General features: G+C 35.0%; 1 protein-coding gene across 1 annotated transcript in view; it reads left to right on the plus strand.

Annotated features, from left to right (window-relative positions):
- Positions 1-1,438: 1,438 nt before the first annotated feature.
- The window catches only part of LOC149779614 (protein disulfide-isomerase A4-like), a 34,454-nt gene continuing 17,584 nt past the window's right edge, over positions 1,439-18,308 (plus strand). Inside the window, exons 1-6 of the mRNA XM_089940404.1 lie at positions 1,439-1,752; positions 5,259-5,394; positions 8,480-8,602; positions 10,376-10,458; positions 13,620-13,755; positions 14,782-14,987. Coding sequence (XP_089796530.1) covers positions 1,641-1,752; positions 5,259-5,394; positions 8,480-8,602; positions 10,376-10,458; positions 13,620-13,755; positions 14,782-14,987 — 796 coding nt within the window. The 5' untranslated portion in view covers positions 1,439-1,640. The remainder of the gene's footprint in view (positions 1,753-5,258; positions 5,395-8,479; positions 8,603-10,375; positions 10,459-13,619; positions 13,756-14,781; positions 14,988-18,308) is intronic.

Here is an 18,308-nt window from a genome sequence, read left to right on the forward strand (position 1 = left end):
TTTTAACTGCATACATTGTTCTCCAGAAGATAGAAAAAAAAAAAAAAGATTCTGTCCAGGACAGAGTCTTTCATAATTAAAAAGTTTACTTTTTACCAGTTCGTGAGGGACAGTGTTTAAAGACCTAAGTGTAATACTGAAATGTCTGCTTGGTCACCTTTATCTTCATGCTTAGCCCAGTCATCAATAACACAACACAGATGTGTACTTTCCGGAAGGCGTGCGATATGATAAGTTATCTAAGAGTTTCGTGATGCTAGAACTGACAATATACTCAAGGACGGATTAGGGGGCTGGGAGCATAAGGGGCACGTGCCACTACCCTTAATCATGGGAGCACCCCTGGTTGCCATGGATACAATTTCATGCCTTTTAATAAACAATATACAAGTCTAAACCGTCTAACACAACGCCTAATACAGCTTCACAAATAAAAGACAGTTTAAAGACTGCTTTCAGGGCGCATTAATTTTTTTTAAAAATCTTTAAGCGCCCCCGCCCATATTAAGTGTCCAGGGCCCCTAAAGTTTTAACCCGGCCCTGGCACTATGCAAAGAACACCGGTTAGTGAGAATGGATAGCAATTAGTGGCCGCTGTGTGATCGCTTTTTTACTGATTGGGCATATATATTTGCTAAAAATAATTTTTGGAATGTTGCAGATGTACAAAGATCGAAGCACTGGTGCCCACTCTGAAGATAGTTTCACGAGAATTTGGAGACGTATATATCTAATGCACAGGGAGTAACTCTGTCAAGTTCTAAGTTTACTGTACAAAAACAAACAAAAATAAAGCAGTCTATCTTAAAAATAAAACAACCCATCTCTTGCAAGACAAAAAGAATACATCATAAAGAACGATCACATGCATGCAGCACACATATACTGTTTATCACATGCATGCAGCACACATATACTGTTTAGAGTCCTGAAACTGACCGAATGTGTGAAGTAAATATATCTAAATGTAGTAAACAGGTTTATTTTGACAGTAAAATGCTTAAGCTGTAGACTAAATCACGTCGTGGAGGAACCGTTTCATAGACTATGAATTGCAACGTGTTGATACTAGCTACAAGCATGAGACATTTAGGTGTTTATTTATTACCGAAAGGGAACCATACAACGATGCAGTACATACCAGCATTATTTGCCGATGCCACAGATACAACTTTTTTTTATTTGCATTTGGCTCACACGTGCTCATTACACATGAGAATACGAGTATTGGCCACTCTTAATTTCTTTGTAACCGCTTCTTGTGGTTGGGCAAAGGGTTTTAACTAAAAAAATAGCACTTATGAACTTAAATTGTGAGCGCGTCAGCAAAGCATTACTTGAACTACGACATACGTGACTATGCAGCGATTCAGAACTTGGCAAACAGCGATTGGTTATAAGGATTCCCAGTGTATAAATGCGCTAGAGATGACCTATTTCATAATTTGGAGTAATAACATGACTTACTAGTTGTAGCAAACTACACTTCTAACAGTTTGATTGATTCGTTTGAATATGGTTCAGGTATATGGTGACATCTGGAAAAGGACAGGGAAAGATATCTATCAGTTCTGAAACTATATTTTAAACGCAGTAATTTCCCCTCAGCACCGGTTGAGTAGTTCGGTTCGTTGACACACATGAGCAGAACGGTATCAACGGAGATGAAGCTTTGGTTACTTCTGTCCGGCTTTCTTTTATTATCCGCCGTTGTCAAGTGCGATGAAGGTGGCAGAAAGGAAGACGATGCAGGTATAAATATGTATTGGAAGTAATTTGTACTAATTGCACAGGTTTCATGCAATTGCATTGAATGAAAACAGGTGCCGCTAGTAACTAACCGAGTGGCAGGTGCACATAGCTTCAGGTGGAAGTAACGGAACACGAGTTGGCGAGGAGATATTCGTATGCACAATATGTACACAGGCGACAGAAACCGTGCAATACGCGCAGATAATGTCTCTGCAGTCTCAGTTTAAAATTACTTAAAGAACATAATTTGCATAACATATGAGCCGGTTCACTGGAAAACCGACCTTAGGAATACACTTTCGATAATTACCTTTTGTTGCATTTTCTGATAATGTTTTGAAACCATAATAAAATAAAATTTAGCACCACAGGATATCATTTCTTTTAAATTCTCGGGCCTGAGAGGGAATCCGTATAGTTTCATAATGCAACGCCACGACATTATGGTACCGTTGCACACATAGTAACGTAATAACTGAACTGGTTTTCATAAATGGAAACATTAAAAAAATTTCATTAAAACTTATTTCATAGCGTGAGCTAGTGTTTAATTATTTAATACTGAAAATCTTTTAATTAACTGGGTTCAGTATTTATGATGTAGGGAACTGTCATCGTGTCTTTTATTTGATTTTTTTTAAAGCACATCTTCCTATCATAAAAACAAATACATTTGCAGAATGTTCATAGCTAATTTGTACCTGAGTGCAAGTTATCTGGTGTTGTTGGATTGGGTGCTTTTTAAGTAGTAACTATTCTGCACTTTCGAATTTTAAAACTTTGATATAAAGTTTAAACGGACATAAATGTATATGGTTGACACTGAAGAAATGAGTCAACTTTTTTTAGACTTTTGAACTTTTTGTCAAAAAAAGAGAAAATACAGGTGAAATGCAGAAGCAGTTTATAGTTTTACCTGTATTTGTACCTGAAAGTACTTATTTGACTTGATGTTTATAACAAAGTTCTGTCTTCAACAATAATTTTTCATATAAGTTAGGGTATTTCAGGGATGGTCCTGGTTTTTAAAAAGCTGTCGCCAAAAAAATCGCCAACCTCAATATTTTGTCGCCAATTTTCAAAAAGTGTCGCCAGAACAAGTAGTGTACATTTTTTGAAGTGTTAATTTAGTCTATTAATGTAACAGGCAATGAAAATTAAATAAGATGGGTTACTTAATACTCTAATTACAATAAGCATTAACAAAATGTTACAAAGTGTTATATGAAGATCCGTCGCGATTTTGGGGCTGCCAACTTGTTGAATGCAGTTTCAAAGTCTAATTTTTCACATCTGTACATGCCAATTCTCATTAAATTCTCAAGAGATGAGATGCAGAGTTTATTTCTGATGTCAGTTTTTATGAGGTTCATCTTACTGAATCCACGTTCACAGTCTACAGTGCTGACAGGTGACACCAGTAGTCTCTCGGCAGCCCCCTGCCCCCCCCCCCCATGGCTAGCTTCACAAAGCTTGAAGTGAATTGCTTCCTAAATCCCAAGAATGATCACTGAATGCTGTATAAATTTTCTCGACAAGCAAACTAGGATCTCCATTCCCACGAATGAAACTTACATGAGTCAACACCTGGAAATAGTGGACCGTATATATAAGCATAAATTCACACCCAATTTAGGGATTCTTTCACTCCTGTATTTTGAGAAATAAATAATTATTAATAATTATGCAAAACTCACTCCTGTATTTTGAGAAATAAATAATTATTATTAATTATGCAAAACTGTTTGTTTTTTTTGCTATTTCTTGTTGTGGAGTTTAAGTCTCTGCAGCCATAACACGGATTGATGGCAAAAGGAAAAGATCAATGAGTAAAATACTGCACTGGCGACAGATATAATTGTGATTGAGATTTTTTCCATTTGCTTTGTATTTATACGCAATAGTCGGTACTTCAAAGGTTATCAGTTTTCTATGAAGGTTCAGCAAAACTATTATATTGGTAAATGTAAAAAAAAAAAAAAAAAAAAAAAAAAAAAAAAACAACAGAAGGATTAGCCATTCAATTAATTGTATCTGTTCTATTCGCGTCTTCAGAAGTCGGTCAGTTGTAGGTATAGTTCGGTAGCATGATTGACTGTATCACAGCATACAGTACTCAGCCCTGATGTCAGCATAAGCAGATTATGATGTAACAATGCACTCTAAAGATGGGGTTGTCAATATGAACAAAGGATCGTTTGTGTAACAGATTGATTCCAATGCATTGCTTAGTCAAGTTTGTGGCTTCCTTTCAATCTCCCTTTTAATTTATCCAGTCCAAATCCATGATTCTATGTACAAATTAAATAACCAAAAAGTCTGTCGCCAAAAAAATCGCCAGATGGGATATTTTTGTAGCCAATAAGGAAAAAAAAATCGCAATTTGCAACATTGGCGAAGCCCAGGACGATCCCTGGTATTTTGTTCTATAAAATAAAATATGGGCAATTTAAAAAGAGAGTGCATTTTTTATTTCTTTTCTCAAGCAAATTAGCATTGACAGATATTGTACTACAGATTTGTGTGGTATTTTAAGGGTTAGCAAACATTAGATACATCATGCATGCTGCCATGTATCTTTGTAAATATCTTTATAATTCAGTTAAGGGTTGGTACTTTGTATTTTGTAGCACTTTGTTTAAAGATGTAAAATTAATTGAAAAAAAAATGATTAAAAAAGGTATACATAAACGTAATGTACAAAAATATTTAACTTTTATCCATAATTATCTCCCTTTACACATATGGGGGTCAGAAGCAGCAAAAATAGCTGGCATATGGGTCAGGAGTTTAAAACTCAGTGTTTGTAACCCGTTTGATCACACTTGAGCAGAATACCTTGTCTCACTGTAAATTTTCAGGCTATGTATTCTGTTAACTTTTATAGCAAGAAACTCCATCTCCAATACCCAAATTTTGACAGTTGTGTCTTTATTTGCATTGAAACAATAAGCTTTACAGATTTATTTAATGAATTCTGCCCCTCAGCTAGATTGCCAGTTTTTTTATGACATAGATATACTCCAAATGTCACATTGCATTTTACAGTTTTTGGTTAGAGCATGAGTTACATGCCCATAAAGACGACAGGTCTCTTTCTATGGCAAAAGTATCCAGTAACAGCTAGAGTGGACAATAGAACTTGAGAAAGGTTACTTAAATGGTGCAAATGAGAAATGGTAAACAGCATGTTTTTTTTTTTTTTTTTAATTAAGCATAGCAGGAAACCTATGTCAGTCGTGCTTTTCAAAATTTTGCTGTTGTTCATAGCAGACATTTGTGATGTCATTTATGGACACCTGAATAATTTGATTAGACATTTGGACTGTTGATTAATCAAATTGATACACTTTATCATGTTAGGGAGTATGTAACTATAACAAGATTATATTATGGGTGCAGTCTGATATTTAGTCAGTGTTCTGTCCACAGCCTTACTTTCTGAAAAGGTTGCAATCTTCTGACCTCTAGCATATCAGTTGATTTTCATGCTTGTTTCATTGTAGATGATGATGTTGAAGAGGAGGAAGAGAAAAGTACTGAAGTCAAAGAGGAGGAGGATGTATTGGTGCTGGACACAAAAAACTTTGATGATATTGTCTACTCCAAGGACACAATTCTGGTAGAATTCTATGCCCCTTGGTATGTTCATCCCAAAAAAATTGACTGTGGATGATAGATTTTTGATCTCTCAAATGCTTATTTACTCTTCTATATGTTGTGAATAATTTCCAAACGAGTCACACTTTCCAAATGAGTCACACAAATTTGCTTAAGAAAAAGATTGACATGCTTGATTGATTTTGTGTACTGGAAAAATCTCCTCTTTGGAATAATCTTTTCCTGATCTTAGTTCTCATTCCTTATATTCTAGCGTTTTCTTTGAAAATTCATTTTTTTCTCTCCTGAATTAGTATTCATTAACAATGATGCAAAGTTGATTTCAGTCAAATTATGCATTTTGCAAGTGTTATAAAGAAATTGAGTCTTACATATTATTATAACCTGAAATTGGACAGTAACTTTTCATGGTACCAAACAAGCATTGGTCTGTGAATTTTCCTTACACCAAAGTTGCATTGAACAGTGATTTTTCTTAGTACCACACATGTATTGGACTGTGACTTTTGAAGCAGATATTAGTGATTTTTCAAATTACTAAAAAGACATTGTACAGTGACCTTTAAAATGATCAAAAAGGCATTGTACAGTGACCTTCAAATTGATCAAACTGACATTGTATAGTGACTTTTCAAAGTATCAGACAAGCCAAAAATTGTTACTAGAAAAAGACAGACTTGTCAAAAAGAGGAGTTTTGTCCAGTTTTTAATTTGTGTTGAGATTTCAAGCACTTGTTTAAACTAAAATCGTGAGGATATAAACATTGGTATACAAGTTGACCTTTCTTCTTCATGCCTTCTAATTTGTTAATTAAGAAGACCTGTCTAATGTATTTTACAACATTGAGTTTTTTCTTGTGGTTTTTCACTTCAGTATTGTATTTTTTGGCATACTACAATTTAGGACAAAGTCTGGCAATTTTGTCATGGATTAAATTTCTTGGATTTCATTACACAAGAAAGAACATGCACAAACGTGAAACTTAAGGGCACATTTTTCTTCATTGATGAAGAGAAAAGATGTTCTTGTAAAACAAAAAAAAAAACGTCATATGCAATTCCTGGCATGCATAGAACAGCAAAATTATAATTCCAAGATATTTTCATTCTTAATTTAAAAAAAAAGTTGTTGTAATTACTTGTAAATGACTGGAAGAAATATACAGATTTATTTTATGTTGGCCTGTTAATTGGTGGAATTTGCAAATACCACTGTTCCCCCAACCCAAAAAAAAAAAAATTCACAGGAGTGAATTATTACAAATATTGTTTTCACTGGGGTGAGTAAATAACATCAAACCCATGAGATTTAATCTGCTATTTTGTCACTAATGGTAAATATGGCTAGTTGTCATGCCGGAGTGCAAGAGTACTAGGTTCAAATCGCACAATGTGCTTTTTTAATTTTTGTTTATGTGTAATTTTATTTGAATTAGAAAAAGGAATTGTATTCCCATTGATACTTTCTATGTGAATATACACAAAACACTTGAAAATGAAAAGTGAACAACTGAGGGCTGTTCCAGTAAAATATACATGGGACCCAGGAAAAAGCGCTTTTAATGTAGAACAGTCATCCATGGATGCAGTTTAGAATTTTGTATTCTTTGGGTAGTCCGAGTACCCTGGTATATATTTTGGAAAAAGTGCTTCCCTGGGTACCATGCATTGTTTAATGTTTAAAGGGAATAGCCCTGACATTGTTAGGTGCAGTTATAGTAAGAAATTGGCTACTTTAGTCTGGCATCATACTAGCTAGTACATTTAAGCATTAAATAAAAATGATGTGTGCTTGTTCTATTTGAATACTAGATATATTTCATCTTGTTTTTGAAGAACTCAAGCATGTTTACTCACTGTATGAAATACGTCCATTATTCATTTGATACAAGCAGATATTTTCTTTTTTTTATCATTATTGTTACTGCCTTAGAGTAGAGATATCAGACAAGATGGGTTAAGTCCAAATTGTACAGTGTGTACATATTCCTACTGTGTTAATATTTTGTGCTTCCAGGTGTGGTCACTGCAAATCTCTGATATCAGACAAGATGGGTTAAGTCCAAATTGTACAGTGTGTACATATTCCTACTGTGTTAATATTTTGTGCTTCCAGGTGTGGTCACTGTAAATCTCTGATATCAGACAAGATGGGTTAAGTCCAAATTGTACAGTGTGTACATATTCCTACTGTGTTTATATTTTGTTCTTCCAGGTGTGGTCACTGCAAATCTCTGATATCAGACAAGATGGGTTAAGTCCAAATTGTACAGTGTGTACATATTCCTACTGTGTTTATATTTTGTGCTTCCAGGTGTGGTCACTGCAAATCTCTGATATCAGACAAGATGGGTTAAGTCCAAATTGTACAGTGTGTACATATTCCTACTGTGTTTATATTTTGTGCTTCCAGGTGTGGTCACTGCAAATCTCTGATATCAGACAAGATGGGTTAAGTCCAAATTGTACAGTGTGTACATATTCCTATTGTGTTAATATTTTGTGCTTCCAGGTGTGGTCACTGTAAATCTCTGATATCAGACAAGATGGGTTAAGTCCAAATTGTACAGTGTGTACATATTCCTACTGTGTTTATATTTTGTGCTTCCAGGTGTGGTCACTGTAAATCTCTGATATCAGACAAGATGGGTTAAGTCCAAATTGTACAGTGTGTACATATTCCTATTGTGTTAATATTTTGTGCTTCCAGGTGTGGTCACTGCAAATCTCTGATATCAGACAAGATGGGTTAAGTCCAAATTGTACAGTGTGTACATATTCCTATTGTGTTAATATTTTGTGCTTCCAGGTGTGGTCACTGCAAATCTCTGATATCAGACAAGATGGGTTAAGTCCAAATTGTACAGTGTGTACATATTCCTATTGTGTTAATATTTTGAGCTTCCAGGTGTGGTCACTGCAAATCTCTGATATCAGACAAGATGGGTTAAGTCCAAATTGTACAGTGTGTACATATTCCTACTGTGTTAATATTTTGTGCTTCCAGGTGTGGTCACTGCAAATCTCTGATATCAGACAAGATGGGTTAAGTCCAAATTGTACAGTGTGTGCATATTCCTACTGTGTTTATATTTTGTGCTTCCAGGTGTGGTCACTGTAAATCTCTGGCTCCAGAATATGCAAAGGCTGCCAAACTTCTGAAGGAATCACAGCCACCGATCTCTCTCGCCAAGGTGGATGCCACAGTGGAAACTGATCTGGCTTCAAGGTAATGGTGGACAGTTTTACAGATCTGCAATTTGCTAAAGCCAGGTTCTGCCAGACTGAAAATGGGATGATGCCTGTTTCTCTTGCCTGTGAATCACAAGAAGATTGTTAAAATCCAACATATTGATTTAACAAACACTGACATGCTTTAATTGACCTACCTGTTGGAAAATCACAATTCGAATCTAATCCATCAGATCTGCCTTTCTTTCAGCACAACTCCTCCAGTAGCCATTATATAACTAAAGTATACAGGTTTTACATTTGTTTCATATGCAAGCTAACTTCCATTCGCAAGGATCGCTGTGAAAGTTAATAAGGTAGAGTTGGTAGCGGAAAATCCATGGAGACAATTAAAATCAGTTATTCAGTATATCCATAGGGCATGAATAGCCAGATAAAGGTATATAAAGTAACTATGACATGAAAATAAGCACTGACTTGGAAAATTTTACTTGCCAGCCTTTAAAAATGAATAGTCCATGACATTGGTCTTTGAGATTTGCTCAGCCCTGCTTGGCATGCAAGTATATACAAGAGCACTGGTGAGTTCCATGACGACAGCTTGTGAACACTCTCGATGCCAAATTTCTGATTTGATTTTGATCAGATTTGATATGTAAGCTTGTATCATCCAGATCTTGGACAGGTTCAACTACAGTTGACACCTACACCTTTTAAAAAGAGGTGATCTTTCTTCTGATGCAGCGCTTGTGAACACTCTAGAGATCAGATTTTGATTAGAGTTGGTATGACTGCTTGTATTGTCAAGATCTGAGATTACAAGATAGTTCCATGTATATTAACGAGAATCAGTGCTGATTAGATTGGAATTGAATTGCAACTCTGTCACGAGTTGAGTGCCTTAACCACTGATGCACAGCAACTCCCTTTGGTGAAAGGATCTCGGTGATTTCCAGGTTTTGACTGCAGGAGTAGAGTCCCAGATATGCAGGGACAGACTCAGGAATCCATAGTGGCTACACAGGTGTATGTACTTTAAGGGTGAGGCTATAAATTTCTTCGGAATTTTGAACATTGAAGTTGTACCCAGTAGCAAGGAGAGGTCTAGAATTTTAGAATTGCAGGTCATATAAACGACGTGTACTTATTATGTCAGGCAAGAATAACCAGACAAAATTGTAAAATTTTGACATTCTCCATCTCGTAACTTCTCCCATATCTCACTTGTGAACGTGTGATATCTCATTGAAAACAAAGAATATGACACATAGAATAGTGATAGGTTTCACAAATGCCACTAAGTAATCAAAGGCTGTATGTGCAACTGCAGTTTCTGAAGTTACAAACTGTGTTTTGTATTATTCTATGTTTTCATGATTTTTACCCATTTTAGTATCAGACAACCAGTTGTTCACTAGTAAAAGCATGAGCACTGTAGTGGATAAGTGTATTGTGTCAGGTATAATGAAGACAGGAACAAGTAACTCTTGCAACTTGTCCCAGGGACGAGTGCTTGGGAACATTTATACACACATGCACATTCATATGGTGATGTATGTCAACTGTACGGGTATGTGATGTCAGGCCTACTTTGGCCACTTTTTCACTTTTCCTCTATTGTTTGTATGGAGATAACACCAGACTTGAGTAGTTACAAGATGTCCATACTTGGATTGCATGACAAAGACAATATGAAGGGTTTTGTGTTTGGAAATTACCAAATTAACCATAACTATGCTGACATTTTTTTCTTGTATATTTAATTTTAAGTTGTGTGTGATTCTTCAAAACAGGTGTCATTTTTCTTTAGATTTGATGTGAGTGGCTATCCCACATTGAAGTGGTTTAAAAAAGGGGAAGTGTATGATTATGATGGCCCAAGGGAAGCTAATGGTAAGTCCTTAACTTTACTTTTCAGTTTATCACTCAACAAGGCCAAGTGGTATGGTCCTTCATTCTTCATCCGTCATGCATCATCCATTCAGTTACTATTTGCAACAATCTTTTAATGTGGAATGCATTAAATTTGAAGGACTGCATCCTGACATGAAGCTGGTGTTTATTATTTTATTACATCAAATCTACCCTAAGATATGGCCAGTGGAATAACCTTCTCAAAAACCTCAAAAGAATTTGACACAGCATACTGGCTTATGAAGGTATTCCATATTTGTTCATATGATGCCGATTTTTGCTATCAAACAAGGACATTGCTTTTCAGATGGAAAAAATATTTAGACAACTTCTCAAAAACATTGCATCAATGGCTTTTACTTTCTGGCTTTCCTGACCAAAATGATGTTGAATACAAGTCTGATGTACATGCTGGATGGACAAAAACCAATGGCATGCAGGTCAACCACTCTTTCAGCAGTATTTCAAAATTAAATGTAGAAAAGGTAGAATACTAAGCCGAATTAAAATACAGAGTATTTAAATTTAAAAAGTAGTGTGAAGTTTTCATTTCTTGTCTCAGACTTTTTAGCCCATTATGATCTTGTGCTACAAAACTCTGTAGCCCCACAAGGTTTTAGGTAAATCAAAAATGAGTCTAAAATGAAATTATAAAGTGAAGATATTTATTTCATCGAAATGTCTGTTATAACGTTACGGAGCAGATGAAAAATCTTGCATAGTTGGAGAATTACTGATTTAAGAAAGTGAATCTCGTACAAATTTCAGATGAGTTCAATTATGAGTGAGATCCATGCATATTAATGTTATCTTGCATGTTACCACTTTGGAGGTGATATTTTGATCCGATGTTTTTGAACTTGGAATATTTGCTTGTATCAGCAAGATCTTGGGCAAGTTCAGTAATGAGTGAGATCTTTGTAGACCAATTAGCTGATCCTGCATCTCATTGGCTGATTTGATATTGAGTAAGATCCTTGCGTAATGGGGTAACGTTGCATCTGATTGGCTGATTTGATATTGAGTATGATCCTTGCATAATGGGGTAACGTTGCATCTGATTGGCTGATTTGATATTGAGTAAGATCCTTGCATAATGGGATAATGTTGCATCTGATTGGCTGGGATTGTTACCTTTCAGGATGTCACATTTATGATCTGATTTTGATCAAACTTGCTTATATCATTAAGGTCTCAGAAGAGCTTGATAATGTGCAGCACCTTGTTCTTGCATCTGATTGGATGAGCATGTTACTCCTTTTGATGTCACATTTTTCAAATCTGATTTTGAATTTTTTATTATCAAACTTTGAAATAGGTTCTTTAATAAGATCTTTGCATAATGAGGTAGTTTTGTGTCTAATGGGCTAAGCATGTGAACATTCCTGAGGTCTTGTTTCCAAAAACCTATTTTGATCAAATGTTTGGAATTTATGCTTATATCATCAACATCTTGGACAATCCATGCATATGCATGAGGTGATCTTGCTGCTAATTGGCTGAACATTTTCTTATATAATCATACTTTTGATCCTATTTAGGTCTGAACAGGAATGAAGGGTTATAGCATCAAGGTCTTGGATAATATTACAAGTGAAAACACATATTGATAAGGCAATCTTGCAGCTGCTTGGCGGAGTTTATAGCCACTCTTAAAGCCATATTTTTGAACTGATGTTGAACGAAGTTAATACATATGCACATATTAATGAGATACCTTGCATCTGACTTGCTGAGCTAGTCATCTCCATACATTGAGAGACTTTGTTATCCAGTTTCTGTAAAACTTAGTAAACAAGTTTATATCAAGATCTTGGATGACTTCAGTTATGAGCACAGTGCATATTAATTATGCTGTTATCTTTAGACTATTTTTGTATCAGGATATAGTTTAACAGATCAAATCAAGATAATATAAAGTTGAGGAATATGCAGTGCACCATATTTGCTGTACAAAAGCACAGTCTTAAGATACATCACTTAAACATTTACTTGGGAAAATTAAACACTTGAATCGCTAGGTTGAATAGAAGGGATAAATGTACATCATATCCGTTTTTGGCACGCAGACATTGTTGATTGGTTATGGAGATTCACCAAATAAATTTTTCATTAAAGTCTAAACATTTTTATGGTTTGCATACATAACAAATGCATTGTTTATGACTATAATAATATCACACATTTGTAGAATATAGGTGGCCAGTGACCTTTAATAGAATTTGACCAGAGCTGAAAGTATGGAAACTTAAAAAAAACTTAAAACATTTGTTGTCATAATGCATGCAATCAATAGGAATGAAAGAAATTTCGAGAGAAAGCATCCATTAACACAGAGAAAGTGATCTTGGATATACGATCTTGGAAAGATGAATCACACCATTAATAAACTACTATGTGTTTGAAAGTTTTATTTACCATCCACAGTTTTAATACTGGTTTGGGGGCCTTCCATTAGGTATAAAGTTGGAGGGTGAGTTGCCAAAGTCGGCTGTGGGTTTGGGGGACATTCTCTATGGGGGATACAGGTTTTTGTTTGTTTGTTTAAAAGTAGCTGGGTGTAAAGTGAAAGTAGCCAGGTAAATCACCTGGCTCCCTTCTGAGAAGGAAAGTCCTGGATGTGAATTTGCGTGCAAAAACTGAAATAGCCAGTCACATAGATCAGGTTCAGTTGGGTCTCCTTCGTTGATATCAAATTATTGTATGCCCGCACATGAATGTGGAAGGGACATTACCCTTGTCTGCCTATTGATTCTTCCATTTGTCTATCAGTAGATGTGGAGACAGGACATATGTAATACATTTCTAGTTGGAATCTATTTATTTAAAGGCTGTCACTGAAAGAGTTATTAGACTGAATGTGGTTTGGTATTAGTGAGGGACATAATTTGTTAAGTATGTTTCACTTTTATTAAGATTACTGCTGTATAAGAATCTACTATAATTATGGATATGAATTTTCATGGCTTTGAGAAATCTGACATTTGTCTGTTTAAAACTTTAGATCGAAGACAGAAAAATGTGAAATATCCGACTATAATATAATTATTTTGCCAGTTTTGCTACTTTAAGCTGTTAAAATATTTTAATGTGTTACAATGTACATATATTGCAATGCATTCCATTATTTAACTCCACAGGTATTGTAAGCTACATGAAGGAGAGAGCAGACCCTAGTTGGAAGCCTCCACCAGAAGTAGTTGTCTCCCTTGCCAAAGACACCTTTGATGACTTCATTCAGCAAGAGATAAGCCTTGTGGAATTCTATGCACCATGGTAACTAAGCAATTCTACTTATTCAGTGTCTTTTGGGGGAGGGGTATTTTTGTAATGCCTTTGAAAGCATGTTTGGTGAACAGTTCATTGTTATTGATGGCAAAGTCAAACTAGGTTAGGGTGAACAGTTCTTTAACTGATATTGATCGCAAAGTCAAACTAGATTAGGGTGAACAGTTCTTTTATTGTTATTGTTGCTTTGCCACGAATCACCAGACCAAAACTGCTGTTGGTCATCCATCTATCGTGTGTACTTTTCAAAGTTTCGTAGTGATCTTCTGTGACTATTTTTATCCATTAAGTATTACTGGATTTTCCTGTTATTAGTGACATAGTTTCATTGTCAGATTTAGACAAAACGAAGGTGATGAACTAGTCAAACAAAAATAATGGGCATTTATTTACTTTTGAAAGAAATGGACAATTTTCATTTTCATATTTACTTGATCACATAAGAAATTAATGTTCTTCTTGCAGTCAGACAAAGACAGATTTTATCTTTAGGTTTTGTATTGGTTTGATATTTAATCATTATCTTGATATATTTGGAGAAAGTGCAAGACATATAATGATGTTGGGACTGCATCCACAGGATCGACAATATCTTAAAGTTTTCATGCAAGTCCATAATTTAAAGATAGGCAGGATGTAGTGTTCTTGGGGCCCTGGTTGGCCAAGTGGTCTTTAAAGATCACTGACATCTCGCCTCTTTCCACGTGGTTTTGAGTCTGGGGCTCCTCCAGTGTGGGTATGTGAGAAAGCTTGCCAGTAACCTCTCATGAGTTGATGTTTTTTTTCAAGGTTTTTCCCAGGTTATACCTGCTCCAAATATACTGGTCGTGATGTATAGTCTATATTATGTGCTGAAAAATGGTGTCATCTCCCGCAAAACACGTAGCTTATGAGCAGCTCAGTATTATATATACACACACAAATTAGCAGGCAAGCAGTATTATATATTTTCCCATGTTTTCTTGAAACATTTGTTGATAGTAATCCCTAATTTGTCCACAATTTTGATTCCAGGTGTGGTCATTGCAAGAAACTAGCCCCAGAGTATGAGAAGGCTGCTAAACAGCTGATCAAGCATGATCCACCAATACCTCTTGCCAAGGTTGATGCAACTGCCGAAAACGAGCTTGCCAGCAAGTATGGAGTGACCGGCTACCCCACTCTGAAAATCTTCCGCAAAGGAAGGGCTCAAGAATATAAAGGGCCCAGAGATGAAATGGGTAAATGAACAATAGCTCTTGCAATTTGTGCTTTTAACAGTTGGAATATATGCTTTAAACATTTTTTACATTTTTCTTCATACTGTGAATTCATTATTTTTTGGGGGAGTTTCCAATTTCATGATAATGGTGAAGATTTACATTTTTGTTAGTAGTCAAATTAATGTGATGGTTCATAGGTTCTGTTGCTTCCGGAGAGGAAACATGGTTCCTTGGGTCATTACAGACCATGAAATGGGTAATGGTAACAACAAAATGAAAATTAATTGGGGTTTTTGTTGTTGTATTTGTGGATTTTAACAGCACTTTTAACACGCAAATGGCTATATCATGCCACGGAAATGGGAGATAATTGCATTTACCAATGACACACATAATTAACCGACAGCAGTTGATCGGTCGGGTATAAAACTAGAATTCCTTGAATTACAGTGCTCTTCCAGCTAAGCTACTGAAACAACAAAATGCAACAGAGAATATATGCATGAAGAATGAAAACAAATGAAATGCAGTATGAAATAAAGCAAAATTTGAAGAAAATTGGGAGAGCAGAACAGCAAATGAAACATAAAACAGAATGAAACATAAATGCATTTTATAAATAGTTTGAAACTTAATTATTTTCAAGCTGCTGCTAAATTTCTATGTTGGAGAGACCTTTTGCCTGATAATCGTCTCAGAATTTTTTTCTTCAGACACATAACTGTTCACCCCTTACAAGCCTGGATTATATTCTTGTCAAGGGAGACAAATAAAACCAATACCACTGATGTGATAACATTACCAGTGGATGTATGTATGCACAACCTTTATTTCAATAAAATGATCGTAACCATTTTTTTGACAAATACAATGCAACTTTTCCTTTTCATACTTGTTCTATATTTTAAGTTTATCTTAAATTTAATGCCATCTTTTGGATTTTATTACCTAGCTGAGATGCAGTGTCGGTAGTTTTCTCAGCTTAATATGCATGAAAACAGGACAGCCAGTTAAATAAATGCATTTCCATTTCATTCCAAATATGTCAAAGCAAAAAGGATAAATAAATACAAAGTCTAAATCTATTTCTGAGAACGTAAATGACACAACCAGATTATAGCGGATGTGAATGGAATGCAGGCAGAAGACCAACATAATTCAAATAAAATATAAATGAAAAAAGTCTAGATTTGGTAAAATTACCCATTATTGGGTTTTCAAATAACGGTATATAGCTGCCATGAATTCTGCAGAAACTAAGTAACTCACCCCTACAGCATCTAAATTTGACAATGTTACATGTTAGCAGTTTCAACTCGTTTGCCTTCCCAGTACCGTTGGTTTAAATTAATGAATCTGTATGGGCTTTTCATGAAAAGTCTCTACTAAAAAACAATTAGGCTAATCTGACAGCCATTATAGCTGCCAGGACAACCATCTTGAAAATCTTGGTATTGCTACACCTCATGGATGGAATACCACATCAATAAGAAGTTTTCACCAAAAGAGTCGATATCTATTTGGTCCGATGAAAAATGTGCTAATCTTGCATTTGCTATGGCTGTCGCAGTGTCCATTTTGAAAATTTTGTTGCTGCTTCTTCAAAATGGATGGTCATAATTGACATGCGACTTTCACCAAAAGTTGTGTGACATCTAGTTGGTTGTAAATATAATTTTATCGATCTGGCACCCAATATGGTCATCATTGCACCTAATTTGAAAACCTTGTCATCATTCAAGAAAAGTGGACATGGTTCAAACACTCCACAGTAAAACAAAAAAAATGGTTTTATTTTGAATTTCTAGTAATTCTTTTTAGCATGTCAATCACTTTTTTCGTACTGCATTTAAATTTTCTTGTTAAAAATGAATATGTATTTAATATTGGATCTGAAAAATTGCACTTGCACATTAATGCATTACAAAACTACACAGAAGCTAGCTCTGTATTTTTAAACTACAATTATAATTATTTCCATAGTAGTGATTTTGTTCAAACGAATGGTCAGAAACGTTAAACATTCCTAGAGTACCAATAAGATGTGGAACTTTCACTTGCTTTACTGTCCAGCGAGTAAATATTTTTAGCAAAACTTGGAATATTTAAATATTTAACATAATCCTATCTCAAATAATAATTGCCAGAAGAAAGTTGTACCCTGTTGAATTCATCTAGAGTCAGGTCACTGTCACAGTGGACATTTTTGCTGATTGATAAGTATTCATACAAGTGTGAATCTGTTACAAGCATATGAGAAAAACAACTGAAATGAAGCCTGTGTAAATTCTGCAGTGCAATTCTGAGGTACATTATAGACATCTAATTGAGATTTAAATTATCTACAGTTGGAAAACTTGCTGCATTCAGCCAGATCATTTGATTTCTCTTAAAGTATATTGTCCTTGATATATCATTGACAGTCTAACAGACTTGATATATCATTTACAGTCTGACAGAAATAAATCTACATCATTAAAGTATATTATCCTTGATATATCATTGACAGTCTAACAGACTTGATGTATCATTTATAGTCTGACAGAAATAAATCTACATCATCCACATCTTGGGCAGTTCAGCTAATTAATCGATCATATTTAAATAAAAGCTTCCTTTTACATGCCCAGTTCATCCTACCACTGTCATCCAGTCTTTTTAACATGATGTAGGAGTGTGCTGGATATTGTGCAGTTATCCAATTTTTTTCCAGTGCTGTACACATTTTGTCATATGAGAATGAAAAAGTAGATATTGCCTCAAAGTCACTTTGAATCACAATAGGGGATGTATTTTGAATGCAATTACAGGCAGATAATGATACGTATCACAATATTTCCAATGTAGATTGGTGTTACCATTTTGGCAAACAGTTTCAGAATAATTCAAGGGAAATGGATCCTAATTTACATTGTATTCTATTCATAAAACAATTTGGCTTAATTGCTTGTTACCTTTCCTGTTGTAACTATGGTCCGGTGCAATATTGGAGTTAAAAATAAAAAGATGTACTCTAAAAATAACAGTTTCTATAATATACCGGTGCAATTTGTCAACATTTAATTGTCACTGTAAATAACCGAATGTATCTGTGCAATTTGGAATAACATCTGCAAAGTACAGCATACAGTATTAAAATATATTTCACAACAAATATTGTTGTACAGTATTTATTTGATAGCTTGGATATCAGGTCAGTAATAAACAGATCAATGATTACTTGATTCCAGATTCACTTTTGACAGCAAAAGAAAAGTTGTATATTGGCGAATTGTTTGTACACATTAAACAAAAAATGGCAACATTTGATATGAACTCAATCACAGTTGTTTTGGTCAC

This window comes from Sinohyriopsis cumingii, chromosome 17 (genome assembly GCF_028554795.1).
Source record: "Sinohyriopsis cumingii isolate HCF-2022 chromosome 17, ASM2855479v2, whole genome shotgun sequence".
NCBI lineage: Eukaryota > Metazoa > Mollusca > Bivalvia > Unionida > Unionidae > Sinohyriopsis > Sinohyriopsis cumingii.